We start from the raw sequence: 18,202 nt of genomic DNA on the forward strand, positions 1-18,202 counted from the left end.
AATACGATCGGGTGGGGCTAATTCAAATCCCTCAGGTAAAATAAGAACATCCCCCACAATCAAGCCACCCTTTTTACCGTTAGCTAAAACTTGTTTTAATTGCATATCATAAGGAATTCGAACAACTGCTTCAAATACAGTATCTGGAAGGACCGCTTGTGGAACCTCAATATCCACAGGCTTATTAGCTAAATGGAAATTGGCACATACAATACGTCCCGTCGCCTCTCGTGGATTTTCATAACCTTGTTGTGCGAAAATGGGATAGGCATTCGCAATGGATGACCGAGTTATTATATATAATATAAGTGATATGGAAATGGATCGAGTAATCTATTCTTTTATCCAAGAAAAGGTATTTATAGTTTGCATAGTCCAACCATTGATTCCGAAAATTTATACAATAAATTGGGTAGGTTGCTAGTAAAGTTCCCTATCCACGATTCTGCTATTTACTTTAACTGAAAACTAAATTTAATAAAAAAATATTACTGGAATATCGGAGGAACTCCCCGCCTGAGACGGGTAGAAATAGTAAAGAGGGGGTGCAATTTGTAATGCTTTGATTATTTTTATGTACAAAGCAACAAACATTCGAATTAGAAATTTGAATTGGATTTATATCCGTATACCCTTTTTCTTCTTTTCAGTCATTCATTGAATGATAAATCACTACAAGCGATGGGGATACACGATTTAAAGAACGGAATATCCAATATTTCAAAATTGTATCTAGAATGGCTGGAAAAGTGGAAACAAGACTTGATATAATTTGATCGTTATCGGCAAATCCAAAATCTTTGTAGATAGATTCAATTAGTAGTTCCCAACCCTGGGGTGAATGAAATCCGATACATAAATCGGTTACTAAAAGAATAGAAAAAGCTTTTATTGTGTCGCTTAAGTTATATAGGAATTCCTGGACCCAAGAATTAAGAAGAATAAGTTCTTTATTTCCCAGAATGGAATAACCGCCTATAATAAGGAAACAGATTAAATTTGTCGAGAAGTGCAAAATCATATGGATACAATCCTCATTGTGCATCTTGATCAATTGAATCATTTCATTGTGGATTCCTATACCGAGTTTTTGTAACTGTGTTTCTGGATATTCCTTTATCATTTCGTCCAACAAGCGGAGCTCCTCTAATTCGATGAATTTTTCGAGAAGCTTTTTTTCTTGAATATCATTCAAAAAAGTTTCAGATTGCTTAGTATTCCACCAAGTAGTAACCCAAGATTCCAGACTTTTTTGAAATGATAGATAGATCCACCAGGGTAAAAATACTATAGATATAAGATATAGAAAAGGAATAAATACTTTCTTTTTTTCAATTTTTTTTCATCTATAAATTGTTAATGAATACGCGGCAGAACCACTTCATTTTTCAATTAAGTGATATTATTTCGATTTCAAGATGAAATAACTCACTTTCTACCAAAATAGAAAATATTTTAAAAAATTGCACAAGTTAATCATAGCACAAAAAAAGAATTGAAGGCCTGAATGTGATGATAAAAATGGGTGGCAAAACACAAAAGAGTTTGGATAATGATCGTTATAAATTATAATAAATCCAATTATTTGATCATTAAAGCGAACAAAAGAAAGTATTACTGAAAAAGAGATAACATAAAAAATTTACATTATTTATTTGTATTTTATATATCAATTACAAATACTTACTGGACAAAAAAAATACTATTTTTTTGTTACGGGATTGAATGGATTTCCATTTAAAGACCTATTATTTGTAGGCATAAAAAGTTTTCCCTTTTGGTTCTTCTGTATACGTCTGTTTTGACCCGAGTGGGCGTTCTGATGAGATTAAGGTATGCCGTAGAAAAAAATATTCTAGATTTTTTATCTTACGCCAAGTTAAGAAAGCATTCATAATTTCAGCCCATTTTTCAAAATACTTTAATTGGTACACGCAAGAAATAGGCCAATTCAGCCGCTTTTTGTTCCATTTCTCGTGGAGTCAAATTCTCATCAGTACGAGTCAAAGGAATGGCTCCTTGACCTCTGATTTCCAGATAAAGGACACGACGAGTATAAATACCCTCTTTAAGTTCTATTCTAATAGACTGAATATCTTTTATAAGATATCGAAGAAGATGCGACGATTTTTTCCAGGGAATCCCCAACGAAAAATATAGACTGCTCCTTCTTTTCTATCGAATCGATCATAACCACTACCTACATTCCATGAAATTGCACACCACAAGTAGGCGCTAATAAAGAGGCCTGCAATCCCATAGAAAGACATCACCAGCCCTTGTGGAAAAAAAAGAATTTGCTGGGGGGGAAATAAAGATATAAAATTCTTACCAAGATAGCTGGAATTTCCAACCAATAAAAATCCTGATGAACCTAAAAAAAGTATAAAGGCCCAGCAGAAATTACTTATTTTTCGAGATCCCGTTATAAATTCTACCCATATACGTTCTGATTGCCAATTCACAAGGGGGTTTTTATAGCCTACCAGAACCAACGACTACTTTTCATATACAAAAACTAGCCGTTGGAACACCAAAACTAGCTAAATTTAATGTTAGGGCATTTGGTGAAATAAGTTTGAGATTAGGGGCATTTGGTGCATTAAATTTAGTAATAGGGGTATTTGGTGAATTAGAAACTTAGCTAACGGCGGGCTAACGACACGTTAGTAGTAAGGGTATGGTGGGCATTTGTACGGATTGTGAGGGGTATTTTATGAATTGTTGAAACGTGATGGGCGTTTGGTGAATTACAGCAAAACTCGGGGGCATTTCATGAAATATCCGTTGTAGTAAATTATCAACTAGCAACTAGCATGTGTCTCCTTTGGTCAGTGCACATAAGGTTACATTTTTTACAAGATTTAAACCTTGAACGCGACATACATTTTCAAACTTAGCCTCTGTAGTCCATTCTCTTTACCAATTGAGCTATGTTAGCTGGTAGTCTGTTTCTCATTTTAGATAATATATCCCTCTCGATCACCAAAAACACACAAAAAATTGTTGTAAATCTGGTCCATAAGAAAATATTTGCTTATTTTTTTTGGGTTTTTCATGAAATACCCCCAAGTTTTAGCACAATTCACCAAACGCCCATAAAGTTTCAGAAATACATAAAATACCCCTCATAAATGGCTCAATACCCTAAATATCCCTCGATGAAGTCATCAACCCTTAATCAACCCAATTAACATCTAATTAATCCTTTAACCCATCTTTCAAACCCACCCTTTAACCCATTTTTTTATCTTTTTTAATTTTGTTTTCCCTTTCCCATCTCCCTCCTCATTCTTCCTTGACATTTCCTCCATGAACACTTCCCTTCAAACACTAGCAACCTCCACCACCATTAAAGCCAAGCTCAAGATTTCTCACTCCTCCATGCTTACCCAAAAAAATAATCCGACCACCAAAAAAACTCTGTCCATTATCACCCCCAACCAGAGCTCCTTCTTCAAGCTCCATTGGGCCATCGCCGCTCTGCCCGCCGCCATGCCCGATCTCTCTCCTTCCCTCCACCATCTTTTTCCTATGCAAATTCCAATTCTTCAAAGCAAATGATGCGTCAAATCTCATCAACCGACATCCAACAACAACTCTAAACTCAATCATCCTCCTCCTCCAGATCCACTATCTTTCTTCAAAATGAACCCATGTTTTTCCATTATTGATTTCTTTGCATTATTTAGGTTTTCATCTCCATTTTTTTGGATGAATTCGCACTTTGCATCTCCTTATGTCACACAAATAAAATTTTGTAGGTAATTAGATGTTAATTGGGTTGATTAAGGGTGGATGACGTCATCGAGGGATATTTGGGGTATTAAGTCATTTAGGAGGGGTATTTTATGTATTTATGAAACTTGATGGGCGTTTGGTGAATTATGCTAAAACTCGAGAGTATTTCATGAAAAATCCGTATTTTTTTTTAAAAGGAACTCGATTTATATCCTTCAGTATATGCCTTACATATTTTTTATTTATTTCGGTGCGAAGGGTATTACAGCAAAAGAGTTAAGTTATGGCATTACGCCTATTACAATCTACACGGTATATCTTATAGCCAACAATTATACACAATTGTACATCATAGATGTGAATGTGAGAAAAAAAACATCCAGCAACGAAGCAGGAAATTGCCGGAGAAAAAATTCTTTATATATTCAACTCAAATTTGCACATCAGGCAAAAACAATGACTAGTATTCTTTGGCTTCATTTGGGAAACCTGGTATTGTGCAACAAATACTAGCTATAATTCTAGCTATATCATATCATACAACGCATATTATGGTACATGATATTGAAAATTGTCAATGTTACCGGCGGCTTCTAACAAAATTAAGCCAGGCCAAGGTTGCCGTTGTCAGATGTATCTAAAAAATGATCTTCCCATCCTGCAAGCTTTGAGCGACCACAAACAAAATTGCCAAGAGAAGAGAGATGCTTGTTAAATCAATCTTCTACAGCAATGAGTCTCAACTGTACATCAGGCATTGTACAAGTCAAAGTACACCAACGCCCTTGAGATTCACCAGCACCTTTAAAGACCATCTCCGTATGATTATTCATTGGATCAGCATAAGACCATTACATAACGTCTGAACGTCTGGATAAAACATGGCCTGTTTTTGATTCTAAGCATACATTCGACATCAAACTCAATTGGAACAACTCGAGCTTGTCTTGATAATTGTGTATCCTAGGAAAGGCCGGTTGGGTGATTGGGCTTTCATGGCAATAAACCATGGCCTGGTTGGTGATGCCGGATGTGGCAACTGCTGTACATCGGCCACACCATATAATCAAAAAAGAGTGCAATTCTATGTTCTTGGTTTCAAGGCACAGGTGATGCATTCCTTGGATATCTTGAAGACGGCATATGCTCTAAAACCCGAGCATATTCTGGTTTAAGGCGTTTACTGGCCATCCCTTGCAACAACCTGCAATTCACATGATCAAACAGTGGAAAACTCTGATAGCAACTCATTCAATATTTGCGCTCAAGCCTAAGTCAGCGCGACTCACAGCTGGCTAGGTACAAGATTTTGCATTTGCTCCTAATTTAATTTAAGCAGATAAAAATACTCCCTCTCTCAATGCTACGCTATACATAGAGTATCACGAGGAAAAAAAACACATACATCAAGAACTCAAGTTTTACTACCCTGCTTCTCGATCCTCCAACAATCCCTCCATAACTATTCTACATATAGACCTGGATCATGTGAAGATATTAACCGCGGAGAGCTACACTAGTTAATAGAAACATTTGAAGGTACTAACCGCGGAGAGCTTGGACGCTTAGTAATTTGACCCAGCATGGATTTAAGACTTGCAAGAGCAAGCTCAGCAGCCTGACAAAAGGCAGAAAAAATTACCACACAATCTTCCATACAATCACCCCCTTCCCCCCGATTTTTTTCTATCTCTCTTTGTGTGGACGTGCTAAATATTCGTCTCTCGACTTCTAGAGAGATGGAGGATTGCAAAGGACTTAACAGAAAAAGCTCATACCTGCATCTTTGCCTCATCCCATGTCAATCCTGTGCCCTTGCCAAGAACTTGTCCATTTATTTCTACCTACATTACAATTACACCACAGAGACATGACCATTAATTAGGCACAGAAACTAGTATCAGTTTACCAAACCGCCCATGATTAGGAATACGTCATAATTTCACAAAAGACCCTTCAGTTATTGGACTATTCACACAATCCCCCTTTGGCCTTTACCCACTCTATGCAAGGTAAAAATTAAACAATTACTTCCTCATTTCTTTTTGTTCTACCAAATTCACTTTTTACGTTTGCCAACACGCCATTTTTTGTCCAATAATATCTTCAATTATCTATTAGTAAATAATTATAAATTTTGATACTTTGACATATACATTGAGATAAATCCAACATTTTACACGATAACATTTGATTTTATATATTAGTAAAAAAAAAAGCTCAAATTGGGTAATGTGAATAGTGAAGAAAAAGTCAATATCGTAGAACTAAAAAACGAAGGAAAAGTGAAAACATTTATGCTACTCCACAATCAGAATAGTTAAAGAGACTATTATTGTTGGACGGTTGAAGTAAAACAAAACAGAATCACAAGGAACCTACACTATGCTAGATTCAGTACCTCTGCGTGTATTTCATCTCCGTGGACTGGATTAGTTGAAGTCGGAGACTGACCTTTAAATTCGACACCAAGGCCCTCTATCATGCACTGGAAATGACACAACCAATTACTCAACCATTAAAATAGATTTTTTTTAAAGTAAAAACAAGTTATGGGAATAGACAAATGAGCATCACCTACCAATTCTTTAAGAACGGAAACAGAGCCCATGGAGTCCTTAGAGCCCTCTAGAATAGAATCATCCAGCCTGGTAAGCTCCGATGAAGGTGTTGTTGTCTCTTCCTTTTTTGAAGTGCAATCCCCTTGAGAATTTGCATCACTTGCAAATCCCATGTCCTTTGGACTCGGACCCCTACTTGTATCACTTTGTGGAGTGCTAGCATCGGACTTTATATGGGTCAAATATCTATCTGCAATTACCAAGCCTCAAATGTCAGTCACCAACGAATCATACAAAAAGAAAAATAAAAAACAATCACATCGAATTCTCAAAATTAGCAGACGGCAGGCCAGAAGCATATTGAATGATCATTAAAACGCATGGCACAGAAAACCATAAATGCAACAACAAAACTGTTACATGTATTTACAGGGGAAATTTTCCATTTTCCGTGTTCAGTTAAGCAAACAGATTTACTATTCTTTGGTTTAAAATCCACCCCTTCACTCAATTCCACAACAGGGTAAGAAGGATCAGAAGGTAAAGGGTACAGGATCCTCTGTTGTGAAATCAGTCACTTGATTCCACGATCAGAAGTTAAAATTGAGGCAGGCTTCCTCTGTACTATGCAATTGTACGAATTGTTAAATACACATAGTACGAATTGTTAAATACATTTACAAAAATCTCATTCTTAAGTTTCAATTAGATTATGATACGAAGTATATAATTATTTCCCCAATGTTAAAATGTTATGAAATCCATAAGGGACCAAAACCATCAACAGGACTATATAGAGAGAGATTATGATATGTAAACATTTGTTTCATTTCAACGGTACACAATACAAAAGAACACAAAAACGAGAACCACAGAGAACAATTTGTAATCACAAGAAAGTGCAATATTGGTCAAAAAACCACTAGTTATCCAAAGGAACCATAACGATCTAATGGACATCATTCAATGTGAAATCAGGAAGGATGAGCCTGCAACACATGGTTAATCAAAGGCAAGAAGGAAAAATAACACCAAAACTTAAAACCACCTCACAGAAGTGAAAAAACTATGAGGCTATACACTACGCTGATAGGGGTGGAAGTGTAATTAGTTTTCAAAATGGAGTTTAAGAAGATTTTTAATAAATTAGCTGGAGTTCCCTTGATTGCGCGACGGGTAGATGGGCTTTGACATTAGATAAAGAAACATATTTGAAAGTCCCATGTACGACCTTATACTGTTTATTTCGTAGGAACGGGACATCATCTATTCATCTCCATATTGGAAATACAGGAAGTAGTGTTTCAGGGCAGCAACTCCATACCGGAAATATTGTATTGAAAGCTATGAAACTATAAGAATATGCTCAGGACAGCAACTCCATACCGAAATATTGTATTTAAAGCTATGGAACAATAAGACTATGCTTGTTAAAGATGTAAAGCATCAGAATTCTCAGGAGTCACTGAAGAGTCATAGAGGAAAATAACTCATACTACAAAACAGATGGGAACTTTTTTCAGGAAATTTTACCAGCCAGATTCATCAAAGCAGCCTCTGCAGCACGATACTGGGCTTCCCTTCTGGTTGTACCAGTTCCTTCACCAATTTTCTCTCCAACAAAATAAGCCTACAAATTCATATAGTAGAGAAGTTGAAGCAAGATACATCGGAAAAAAATGAACAGACAATCAGTTCAATAAAAGAAAAACACCAGATTTTAAAAACAAATCAACTAATAGATAAGAAGAGGGACCCTACTGAACCAGCACCTAGCACAGGTTAACCAGCCCAGACAATGAATCATAGATTGAACATAATACTTTAGTATGGATAATAGCGGAGACATCATAGCAGCCAAGCTATTTTATCACGTGCTTACAATGGAGCATCAGAATGATGCAAATTTTTAAACTAGTTAGGACTTAGGAGGGAAAACCGGTGGAATAGAAAAAGAACAAAATGATCAAATACAGCATATTAAGGTAGACCAACCTCCGTAAAGAACTTCAACTCTGAGGTAGCAACCAACCCTAGCTTAAACTCAACCTACAAAATAGATGCAATAAGTCACTGAGGTAGAAACATGTGAAATAGATATGACAATTTCCAGTAAAACCTATGTGTTTACCTTTGCTCCACACCTCATTGCAATGTCATGTAAAGCAACTGAAGGATTCTCCGACAATGAACTGCCTTTTTCAGGTTCAACTTCGAAACCCTTGTTGCTTGAGACTGATCGGCTCAAAGAAATTTCATCGCCTTCAAAAGAGAACAGCAATGACAATGAATCAAAGAGGAATAGTCCTCAACAACATAACACAAAATCTATAGGCCACAGAGAACGAAGAATTTAGAAACTATATTGAAAAGGTTCATTATATACAAATTTATACCAAAAGTTCATTACATTCAAGAACTTTCCCAAGCTGCCACTAGGAGAAGGGGATGGGGATTATACAAGAGTAGCTGGTGTTAAATACAACATACACTAGTAAGATTATAAACAAAATACCCGTCATAATACGCCTCTCATACAAGAGTAACAAGAGTACGAACAAGAGTATTTGTTAAAAGGCACAAGAGTACGAACAACGAAACATAAGCATCTACAGTAAGCAGCACATATGGAGCTATTATTATCATTCTCCAATATTTAACCCAAGCTTTGTCCTCAAGTTGAAGCAAAAGAAAAGCTGCATTATCCGGACTCGGCAAAGATACAAAACAAGAACATGATTGTGTGTCATCAAACTTAGTATTGGCAAAAACAAAGGTGCCCAACTTATTTCAAGTATGAACTAATCATAGATCGCTAGAAAACATGCAGCTTGCACCCATACAAAAATAGTACAACAGGATCAAGAATCCAAATAGTTCACATAGCATAGAACACAAAGTTCATATGCGCAAGCAGAGAGGAACTTGATTTAAATCATTACCAAACTTGGGTCGGTAATATCTAATTGCTGGTTCAACATTCTTGCCCTATAAGCAGCTAATCCTGAACCAGCCTATATGACATTATGATTTATGACCCAAAGTTCAAACAAGTCCCTGTATCAGGATATTATCCGCTGTCCAGTCAAAAGACTCAAAACACATGCTTAATTATAAGAAGGCAGCACAAAGGAGCTTGACAAGTAAAAATAAAATAAATGAATAAATCAGACAGACCTTTTCCCCTTTTGTCTCGTGAAGAGATCGTAAGTATTTATTCCCCCCTAAAAATAGGTATGCCAAGCCATTTGGTTGAACATTTTCATCAACATGACCAACCACCATTTTTGAAGGGTGGATAAGTTATCCAGGTAAAATGATGGTCATGTTCTCTGAGACCAACACCTAATAGCAAATTCCTAGAAACAGGCAACAATTTCCTGGCATGGGTTACATCACACTACTAAACAACAGTTTCTGCTCTGTTGTCAAGAGTACAGTCGCAAGTGATTTCGTCACATGCCAAAGTCATAGACTAACATTAAGGAGTTAATTTTCTTCATGTTAATAGCTTTAGCCCTCAATGAAAATCATGACCTTTTAGAGAGATACCGGGCTAACAGAAAATGCAACACACATCGTCAGGAATACCATGATAGGCAGTCTCCTCGTTAATGACCCAACCAAGTAAATAATAGATTCATACATACCCTAACACATGGACATACAACTGTTGCAAAAGTTTACAGTTGAATTAAGTGAAAACTACAGTTGGCTGTATGTAGGTATGCATTACGCAATTAAGTGGGATACAAGGTACTCTACTGCTAGGAACTCGTATGTTTGATCCAAAATGAAATGATAAACATCACGCAAGTTATTTTAACTATATGGACACTACCTAGCCAAAGAGTAGAATTTGGAGGCAAGCATGTGACAAAATCACCTATGATAAAAATATGACCACTGACCGCTGTCCCCTTTAATGCAAAAAATGGACAGGTCATGCTTTTCAAGTCAAATTAGAGGATTCTGTAAGTAAGCAAAACGCTGTTTTAAACTGTTAACATTCTCTCATATATTTTATTATTTCAGGAGTATTATAAACAAGGTCCCTGTTTAAAAAACAAAGAAACACCAACAAAAAAAACCTACTTCAGATCCTACTCAAAACATCTAATGCCTATAGTTATGACACTTATGCTTAGAGGAAGCACAAGAGTTACAAAATGGCCTATGGCACAAAATATGATCTCGGACTTGGGCATCTACCCCAGGAGAGCATATATCTGGAGTGAACTCCATCAATGACGACTGACGAGTCATCAATTTTACCTTTTTTGTGCTGCCACCTAGAAATAAAACACGACACAACAAAGAAAGTCAAAAATGCATTAATTAAAAGCGAAGGTTATGAAATGAACCCAAATTATTCGTTAGATGTAAGATTTGACTGGTATATACAAATATTCAGTTCATTTAAGAGATGGCTCCAAATAGTGAACAGAAATCCTTGCAAAGTGGCGAAAACAAGACGATCTCGGCAATTGCGCACCAATTATACCAGCACCTATGACAACCAACATATTATATCGGATGGTAAACTATGACCTACTTATAGCCAAATTAGCAATCACATTTGATCTGCCTTTTAAAAAAACGCTGTTGGGAGAAAAAAGATGGATCAGACCCCTTCCAAAGGAAGAGCTTAAGGAAGAACAAGAAAGAAGTTAACGAATAGTCAAAGGTCATCAAGTCCTATCAGAAACTTTAAACGTAAAAGGTTCAACAACAACTAAGTCCTATTCAAATTTAAAACAGCCATCCAAAACACACAAAGGCAGTGCTTCGAAAAGAAGGTTGGGTCATTATGTTACCTGCAAATAGAATTCCACGGAATACATGCAAATTTGGGAACAGATAATTCATATTTGATCCCACACCAGGTAGGATCAGATAACAAAAGGAAAAGGCATCCATATTACTGCTCAAAATATTTACAAAGTCATCGACAGCAAGCACCCCAGTTACAAATCTCAATGCAATAACACCACACAAAAATGCAAGATCTGTGACTTCAAGTCGATGATTACCTCGAAATGATTGATGACTAGGCACTGAATAGTTTGACCTCAATCTCTCATCTCTGCGAGAAGCCTGCAGATGAAGAAAACTCAGCATATACCAAATAAACACCAACATTTTAGGTTACTAAGTAGTAAGCCAGAGGTATGAATCAAAACGAAAGTTACCTCCCTCGGCAGTCTTTGTTTTTCAGGGAAACTTCGATCAGACCAAACTGGATTCTCCACTTTTCGAGGAAAAGGGGGAGGTGGCCGCTGCTTCTCAACATGTACAGCATCAGGAGACATAGGAAATTCTTTAGTGGCTGATCGGCCCAGAGGACTTGGGTTCATGTGATCCTCGACTTGAAACCAACTACCGCGTGATTGTACCCGTGGAACAGGAACAGGAGCAGGAGCAGGAGCTGGAACAGAACCAGACATAGGAACAGGACCAGGACCCGGAACTGAGATTGAAGCTGAGCCAGGACCTGCAACAGGCACTGGACCAGGGACTGGAACAGGACCAGAACCAGGACCTGCAACAGGAGCTTGAACTGGAGGTCTTCCCGGGAACGGAGGCTCATTTGGTAAGCCTTCTCTCATATCTTGGCCATGCTGCAATATAAGAAGCCGTCTCCTTGTATCAGGATCTAACTCAGATTCAGGTACTTCACCTTCTTCTCGAGCAGGGGAACTGTGCAGGCCAAGGTCCTTGGGACCAATACTAGCCAATGTTCTCGCTAAAGGACCTGCTTGTGAAAATAGGTTAGCATGGAAAGGTGCAATTGATGCTTGAGGTGCAGGTTGTGGAATTGTCATGGAAGAAGCAGCAACAGAGAACGGGAGAGAAGATGCCAGCCTATGATCAAGATTCACAGTCGCCAAAGATGTTACACACGGAAGAGAAGGGGCTGAAGAAGAGGATAAAACTGCTTCCTGGAGAAAGAGGAAAGCCAAAATTATTTTCCTCACAATAAGAAAGTGACATAGAAACTCACAATTATGATGAACGAATTCCTGAATTTTTCCTAACCGAACCCGGAAAGGGGGAGGAAAAGGAGACAGGGAAGCTGTCAAATTCCCATAGTTGTCAACCAAAGAGGGATGAAATTTACCTTAAGCCTTCTTTCAACCTCGGCATCCGCCATCCCGTCAAAACAAATCGGTTCTTTGTTTGCATTGGAACCGGAACCGTCATCCTGCAGGTTCTGATGTTAACAACTTGCCAGGCAGAAAAAAAACTGACAAATGACAGATATGGTTGTTTCCCGGGTACGAAGCAAAGCATCAAATAAACAATAAAAATTGCAGACATCTTCCCAGAAGACATAATGAATTAAAATTAATGAAAAAGGAAGCCCCAATACCTCTGATACCAAGTAATTGCTCACGTCAGGGGGGGAAGGAAAATCTTTGGGATCATCTTCAAAATAAACGTCAGACATTCGTTGCAAGAGACCCTCATCAAATTCTCTGGTGTGAAAAAACCCACATGTCAGCAAAAGCTAGAAAATATTATATAACATACCTACTTAAGCTAGTCCAGGGAATGGCCAAAATTTTAAAGACCATTTGAGGTAGAATTTACTTTTACTTGATAGAGTAACAAGGTTGATTAATATCAAAATTATGTAAGATCCTCACAAGAACATAACCTTGCTACAGTGATTTCTAATATTGTACAAATGGAAATAACTTACTTGAAAAAACCACCTCGGACATTGCAAGCTACATTCCTAGCCACGCAGAGAACTGGGATGGCATTATTTGCCTGAAATAAGGAGGCACAAACAGAAAAAATGAGCAAAAAAGGTTTGTTAGCTAGAAGTGGCTCAATGACAACTCTGGTATACATACCTCGGCTTGGGGAGCATAATAAGGAGCAAATGCAGGCACAACATGCACCCGTGGCTGATCTTTCTCATCCCACACCTTTAGACGATCATCAATTACTAAAGCCATTTTGGGGTGACAAATCCCACCTTGGAAAACATTAAACAACGACTTCCTTGATCCTATCAAACACATGAAATGAAGAAAATGAACACTGCAGTTGAAAAAGAAAAATAACTGTACAACCTCTTCTTAGCAAAAGCGGAGGAGCAACAATTACAAATTATTAGAGCCATTTACACACAGAGCGTTTTCTTTTGACTCTTACCAGATTTGACACACACAATGCGATCCAAAAGTTCCCTCCCACCAATCAAATTTGAGTCAGGATCAAGAAGCCTCCACATTTCTAAAGCGTAATCTCTTTCAGCCATTGTACAAACATAAACCTCAAAGCGTTTACGGCCTCTGGCAGTTAGATAGCTGCGTAGATCTTCCCATGCAGGTCTTAATCTTACAAGAACACTTGTATCGCGTATCTAGACATATACAACAGTTAATTATTTGCCGAAACAAAACCAACTTTGTACAGAGTATAAATTTAATTTTTTGCAAACCAATTTTAACTCATTGAGACAAAAATACCACCACATGTTCCATTGTCAATGTCAATACACTTACTCGTGAAGCAGGCACATTTAATTGACAATACTTGTTTACACAGTGATGATATGACAAATGATTAGAAGGGCAAAAAATTTCAAGCAATAGTTCATCCATTTCTACATAACTACACGATAAAACAGGCAACATACCTGAGGATTAATTCGAGTAAGGACAATATTTTTATCCTGTAACCGAATAAGCGGTCGAACAACTGTTTGGTGGTTGTCAGATAGAGCTGGAATAACTTCAGCTTGAATTTTATGGACTTTCCCATTATCCACCACCTGGTCAGTTTCAGCATATTGCTTCAGTATAGCCTTATCTTCCTGGTATCGTTTCACTTCTGCCATCATACCCGCCATACGTTGCGGGTCAGCTTCTACAGTCATTTTTCTTTGCAAGGCCTCAATTCTATCCTCGAAAGATCGCAGTGTGTTTGCAACAATCAGCGTCTCATCAAGATCAAACACAATACCAAGACATCTAAGATTTAACATGCCAAGACAAGATTCATATAACCCTGGCATGACAATGAAACCCCAAAAGCAAGGGGTTGTTACACCATCCATTCTCCTTGAACGCATTGCCACCAGATGAATCTCCTGCTCACCCAGGGACACCACAGCCGTCTGCAAAATTTGACAAGTATTTAATACTAAACGTAATCAAAATACACATGTAAACCATGGATGTCTACATAACTCCAGTCCAGTTCACTAAACCAAGAATTTTAAACCATGATCCCAAAAGAACTGAGCTCAAATTAGGTTTTTTATTTGCATATAAATTTTCCCATATACATTGACTACCCTTCAATTCCTCCATGACTAAACAACAGTTGTCGGTCAACACGAATACTAAACCAAACTCCAAACCAGTTCAAAGTTTCAATCTTGGATTTATTTTCTGGGAAAAAAATTATGAACCAATATTCTAACGCTTGTCCAAATGTATTGATCCTGGGTCAAACCAAAATATCCACCGTAATCCAAATTATTACATTTGTTCACATTGAATGGCAACCAATTTAACCCACATTCTAATTTTAACCCATAATATCTGTCATAATCAATTAAGCTCAATTATATCAAATTGGACAACTAATCCAGAACTAACAAATAAAATCACCACAGTTCATTCCTGTTCGATTATGCCTTTCAAGTTCTGAATTACACCTTTCGTGCTTGGGTGGTGTTCGGGTTTTACTCGTATTACAATCGTAATCGTTCTGTTAAGTTATTCTTGTTGTTCTTGAAGTTCTTGTTGTTGGATTAAGGGGCTTTACCTTGTTGCCTCTGAGACAGGAAGAATGCAAAGCAAAAATCTGGGAATCATTGTGTTGTTGAAAGTAGAGCGACTTCTCCATCATTTTGAAGGAAACACCACCAGTTGATTTAGTAATAGTATGAAGAACAGCAAGAGGTGGACATCTCTCACTTGCTTCTGAATAATGACTTATCCTCATCAACATCCCCTTCTTCATCATTTCAATCTTGTTGGCGTTGTTCTCAAAATATATCTCTACTTCACCCAGTAGATTATCACCCTCATAAACTACCGTTTTCATCATTTTTTGTTCTTGATTTTTGTTACTGTTCTGTGAATTTATGAAAATAAAATTAGCCGGAAATCCGAAAATTAATAATGAAAAATAATAAAAAATTGAATTAAGGGGGAAATTGTTCTGACTTCAAGTTTCTGGGTTCGATCTGGACTGTTAGGGTTTCTGATTTTCAATTCTTCTTCGTCGTCTTCTTCGTCGAGATTCAAATTTCATGTAAACACACGGATCTATCAAATTCGAGCAAAGAAATCCAGAAATCCGACTAAAAAAGGGAAAATTATCCCAAAATTTAAAAATGAAAATTAGGGTTTGTAAGCGTGAATAATCAGGCCAAATTTTTAAGCAGATCTGATCTGTGAGAAGAACAATGATCAAAAGCGTCAACGATTTCAGATGGATCAAATTCTGTAGATTTAGTCCGTCAAGATTTATTAGGGTTTTTCTAAATATTTTGATTTCTAATTTCTTTTTGATGTTGTTGATGATGATGATATGTGATGGAATCTTCGGCGAGAAAAGAAAAAAAGAGGAAAAATATAAAGAATTTAAGAGAGAGAAAGAGGAGAGAGAGAGAAAGAGAAACCCTAATTCGTTCGAAGGGGGACGAGGGGAGGTCAAATTTGGGACTCCAAAAAGCTGTGGTGGTAAATATTTTATAATTAAAATTAGGAATATAATTTATATAGTGATAAAACAATAATGGAGTGTACTAGTACGGAGTAATATGAAGAGTCAAGGGGACTAATGGGCTTTGGTACTAGCACAAGCGTTACGTTTTAGGTTCCCTACACCATTATCATGTTGAAGGATGTTGTAGAGCTGAAAAACTGATCCGATCCGAAAATTCGACCTGAACCTACCGAACCCGTAACCGATTATGATCCGAAATTACGGTAAAATAGGTAATCCGAAACCCGACCCGAAAAAACCGATAATCGATTTTAACCCGATGTTGTAACACCCGAACCCGAACCCGACACCCGACCCGAAAATGACCGATAACCGAACTGACCCGACCGAACAATGACCCGAACCCGATTTGATACCCAACCCGATGTCAACCCGAAACCGATTGTAACTCGATGAAACCTGCTATTGAACCGACCTGTGAGAACCCGCTACTCGATTTACCCGAGTTATCAATGACACGACCAAATATTAACTTCATTGATATATCTATTTTAATTATTTGTTGCTAAATATTGAAAAATTTAACTCTAAAATAAGTTAAACAAAATTTTTTAGAATATAAAATCCTTAAAATGTATAGGTTAATTATCAGACCCGAGTTTGACCCGTCTCTGAGAGTAACCCGATCTGAATTCTATTTGATCTGATTATTATCCGATCCAAACTAAGACCCGAACCCGAAAATAACTGTGTTGCAAACCGACTTAAACTCGACTCGATAAGACCCGAATCCGAAATTATCTGCTACAAACCGACTTAAACCCGACCCGATAAGACTCGAACCCGAAATCAAACCTGACCGAAATGTGACCCGACTCGAACCCGACCTGAACCTGGGATAGGAAAAAACCCGATATGACCCGACCTGAAATCGACCCGACCGAACCCGAACTCAACCCGAATGAAATATTGACCCGACACGACCCGACCTGATCATGACCCGACCCGATGACATGTTTTGACAGCTCTAGGATGTTGTAAGGATCGTGTCATAAATATAAAATTCGCGTTTATTTGGGCGATCTGTCTATGTTAATCTCAAACTTTTCATTATTTTTGAAAAATCGTATTGTTAGAGATAAATAATATGTCTATGTTAGAGCCGGTTTCGGGTGATCTGTAACTGTAATGTGATAAGTGGGGTCAGGGTGGGAAGAGAACATTCGGAGCTAGTTCTCGTTTTCAACAATGTGTTCTCTGAAGTTTTTGAAATCATTACAATAACTCACACGATCATAATTATCATGTTCAACCATTTAAGGATTTTGTAAGGATTGCCATCATAAATGTCTTCCCCTTTGTTTCATTTATCTGTATCACTGTATGTATATGTTAATCTTAAGTTTTAATTATTTTTGAAAAATCTTACTAGTTAGAGATAATTTTTGCATGCTGGAGTACGTCGAATTTGAATGATCTGTAACTGTAATTGATCAGTAGGGTTGGGGCAAGGAGAGAACTTACGGAGCTCTCATGTTCAACATGTGTTCTCTTAAGTTTATGGATTATAGCAATAACTCACACTAACACCATTATCATGTTTAACCATTGAAGAAATTTGTAAAGATTGGTGTTTCGCGTTTGTTTCAGCTATCTTTATATGTTATTCTCAAGTTTGAATTTATTTAAAAATAACTATTGTGGGTTGAAGTTGTCTTTTCAAAGAATCGGTCTCAAGTGATATATAACTACGTGTTTATTAAGGGGGTAGAAACGGGAAGGACTTTTGGTATTCTCATGTTCAACATTGCGTTCTTTTCATCCCTCATGGAGTAATGGCCGTTCCAATATAGCTTTGATGCCTCACATTATATGCTGTTAAGTATATAGTTGATTGTAGCTTTGATACAACAAGATATAGGAGATTACTTAAACATAATTATGCATATAGTTGGACGTATCTTTAATTTAATACCACACAGGTGAATTCTATCATAAGATAATATCATGAGTTGCATGTATATATATATATGGCTATAAAATTAAAGTTTATGAATATATATGTCTTTCATGGCATTAACTCACACTAACACAATAGTATAATTTTAAACCATTTAAGTAATTTGTACGGATTGGCTTTATAAATGTCAGGTTTTGTGTTTGTTTTGACTACCCAGTTAATCTCGAACTTTAATTTATTT

General features: G+C 37.1%; 2 protein-coding genes across 3 annotated transcripts; both read right to left on the reverse strand.

Moving 5' to 3' along the window:
* Nucleotides 1–289: 289 nt before the first annotated feature.
* Nucleotides 290–3,525, reverse strand: LOC130463111 (chloroplast envelope membrane protein-like). The gene is made up of 2 exons (XM_056832155.1): nt 3,342–3,525; nt 290–1,338 (listed from the first exon to the last, which is right to left on the reverse strand). Exons 1-2 carry the CDS (start codon nt 3,523–3,525, stop codon nt 647–649), a joined length of 876 nt encoding a protein of 291 aa, XP_056688133.1. The 3' UTR covers nt 290–646.
* A 614-nt stretch (nt 3,526–4,139) lies between these two features.
* On the reverse strand, nt 4,140–16,010 carry LOC110797492 (RNA polymerase II C-terminal domain phosphatase-like 1). 2 transcript variants are annotated; one of them, XM_022002602.2, is made up of 18 exons: nt 15,497–16,009; nt 15,093–15,404; nt 13,957–14,436; nt 13,470–13,680; nt 13,166–13,323; nt 13,009–13,079; nt 12,676–12,781; nt 12,424–12,507; nt 11,495–12,244; nt 11,336–11,399; nt 8,434–8,564; nt 8,298–8,351; nt 7,836–7,932; nt 6,323–6,552; nt 6,143–6,229; nt 5,520–5,585; nt 5,289–5,359; nt 4,140–4,945 (listed from the first exon to the last, which is right to left on the reverse strand). In XM_022002602.2, exons 2-18 carry the CDS (start codon nt 15,375–15,377, stop codon nt 4,840–4,842), a joined length of 3,051 nt encoding a protein of 1,016 aa, XP_021858294.2. In that variant the 5' UTR covers nt 15,378–15,404; nt 15,497–16,009; the 3' UTR covers nt 4,140–4,839. The 2 variants fall into 2 exon arrangements, with proteins under 2 accessions (XP_021858294.2, XP_021858295.2); XM_022002603.2 differs by lacking the exon at nt 5,289–5,359 and having other exon boundaries at nt 15,497–16,010.
* Nucleotides 16,011–18,202: the final 2,192 nt, after the last annotated feature.

Source organism: Spinacia oleracea, chromosome 6 (genome assembly GCF_020520425.1).
Source record: "Spinacia oleracea cultivar Varoflay chromosome 6, BTI_SOV_V1, whole genome shotgun sequence".
Lineage (NCBI taxonomy): Eukaryota > Viridiplantae > Streptophyta > Magnoliopsida > Caryophyllales > Amaranthaceae > Spinacia > Spinacia oleracea.

Excerpts from the sequence above, each read along its gene's own strand:
- LOC110797492 (XM_022002602.2), bottom strand. The coding sequence starts at position 15,377 with ATGATGAAAACGGTAGTTTATGAGGGTGATAATCTACTGGGTGAAGTA. Across the intron at positions 13,324-13,469 it reads CATTGTGTGTGTCAAATCTG|GATCAAGGAAGTCGTTGTTT; the intron begins GTAAGAGTCAAA and ends TGTGTTTGATAG. Across the intron at positions 11,400-11,494 it reads AACAAAGACTGCCGAGGGAG|GCTTCTCGCAGAGATGAGAG; the intron begins GTAACTTTCGTT and ends CTTCATCTGCAG.
- LOC130463111 (XM_056832155.1), bottom strand. The coding sequence starts at position 3,525 with ATGGTGGAGGGAAGGAGAGAGATCGGGCATGGCGGCGGGCAGAGCGGC. Across the intron at positions 1,339-3,341 it reads TGGCTTTAATGGTGGTGGAG|AAATTGAAAAAAAGAAAGTA; the intron begins GTTGCTAGTGTT and ends ATAGATGAAAAA.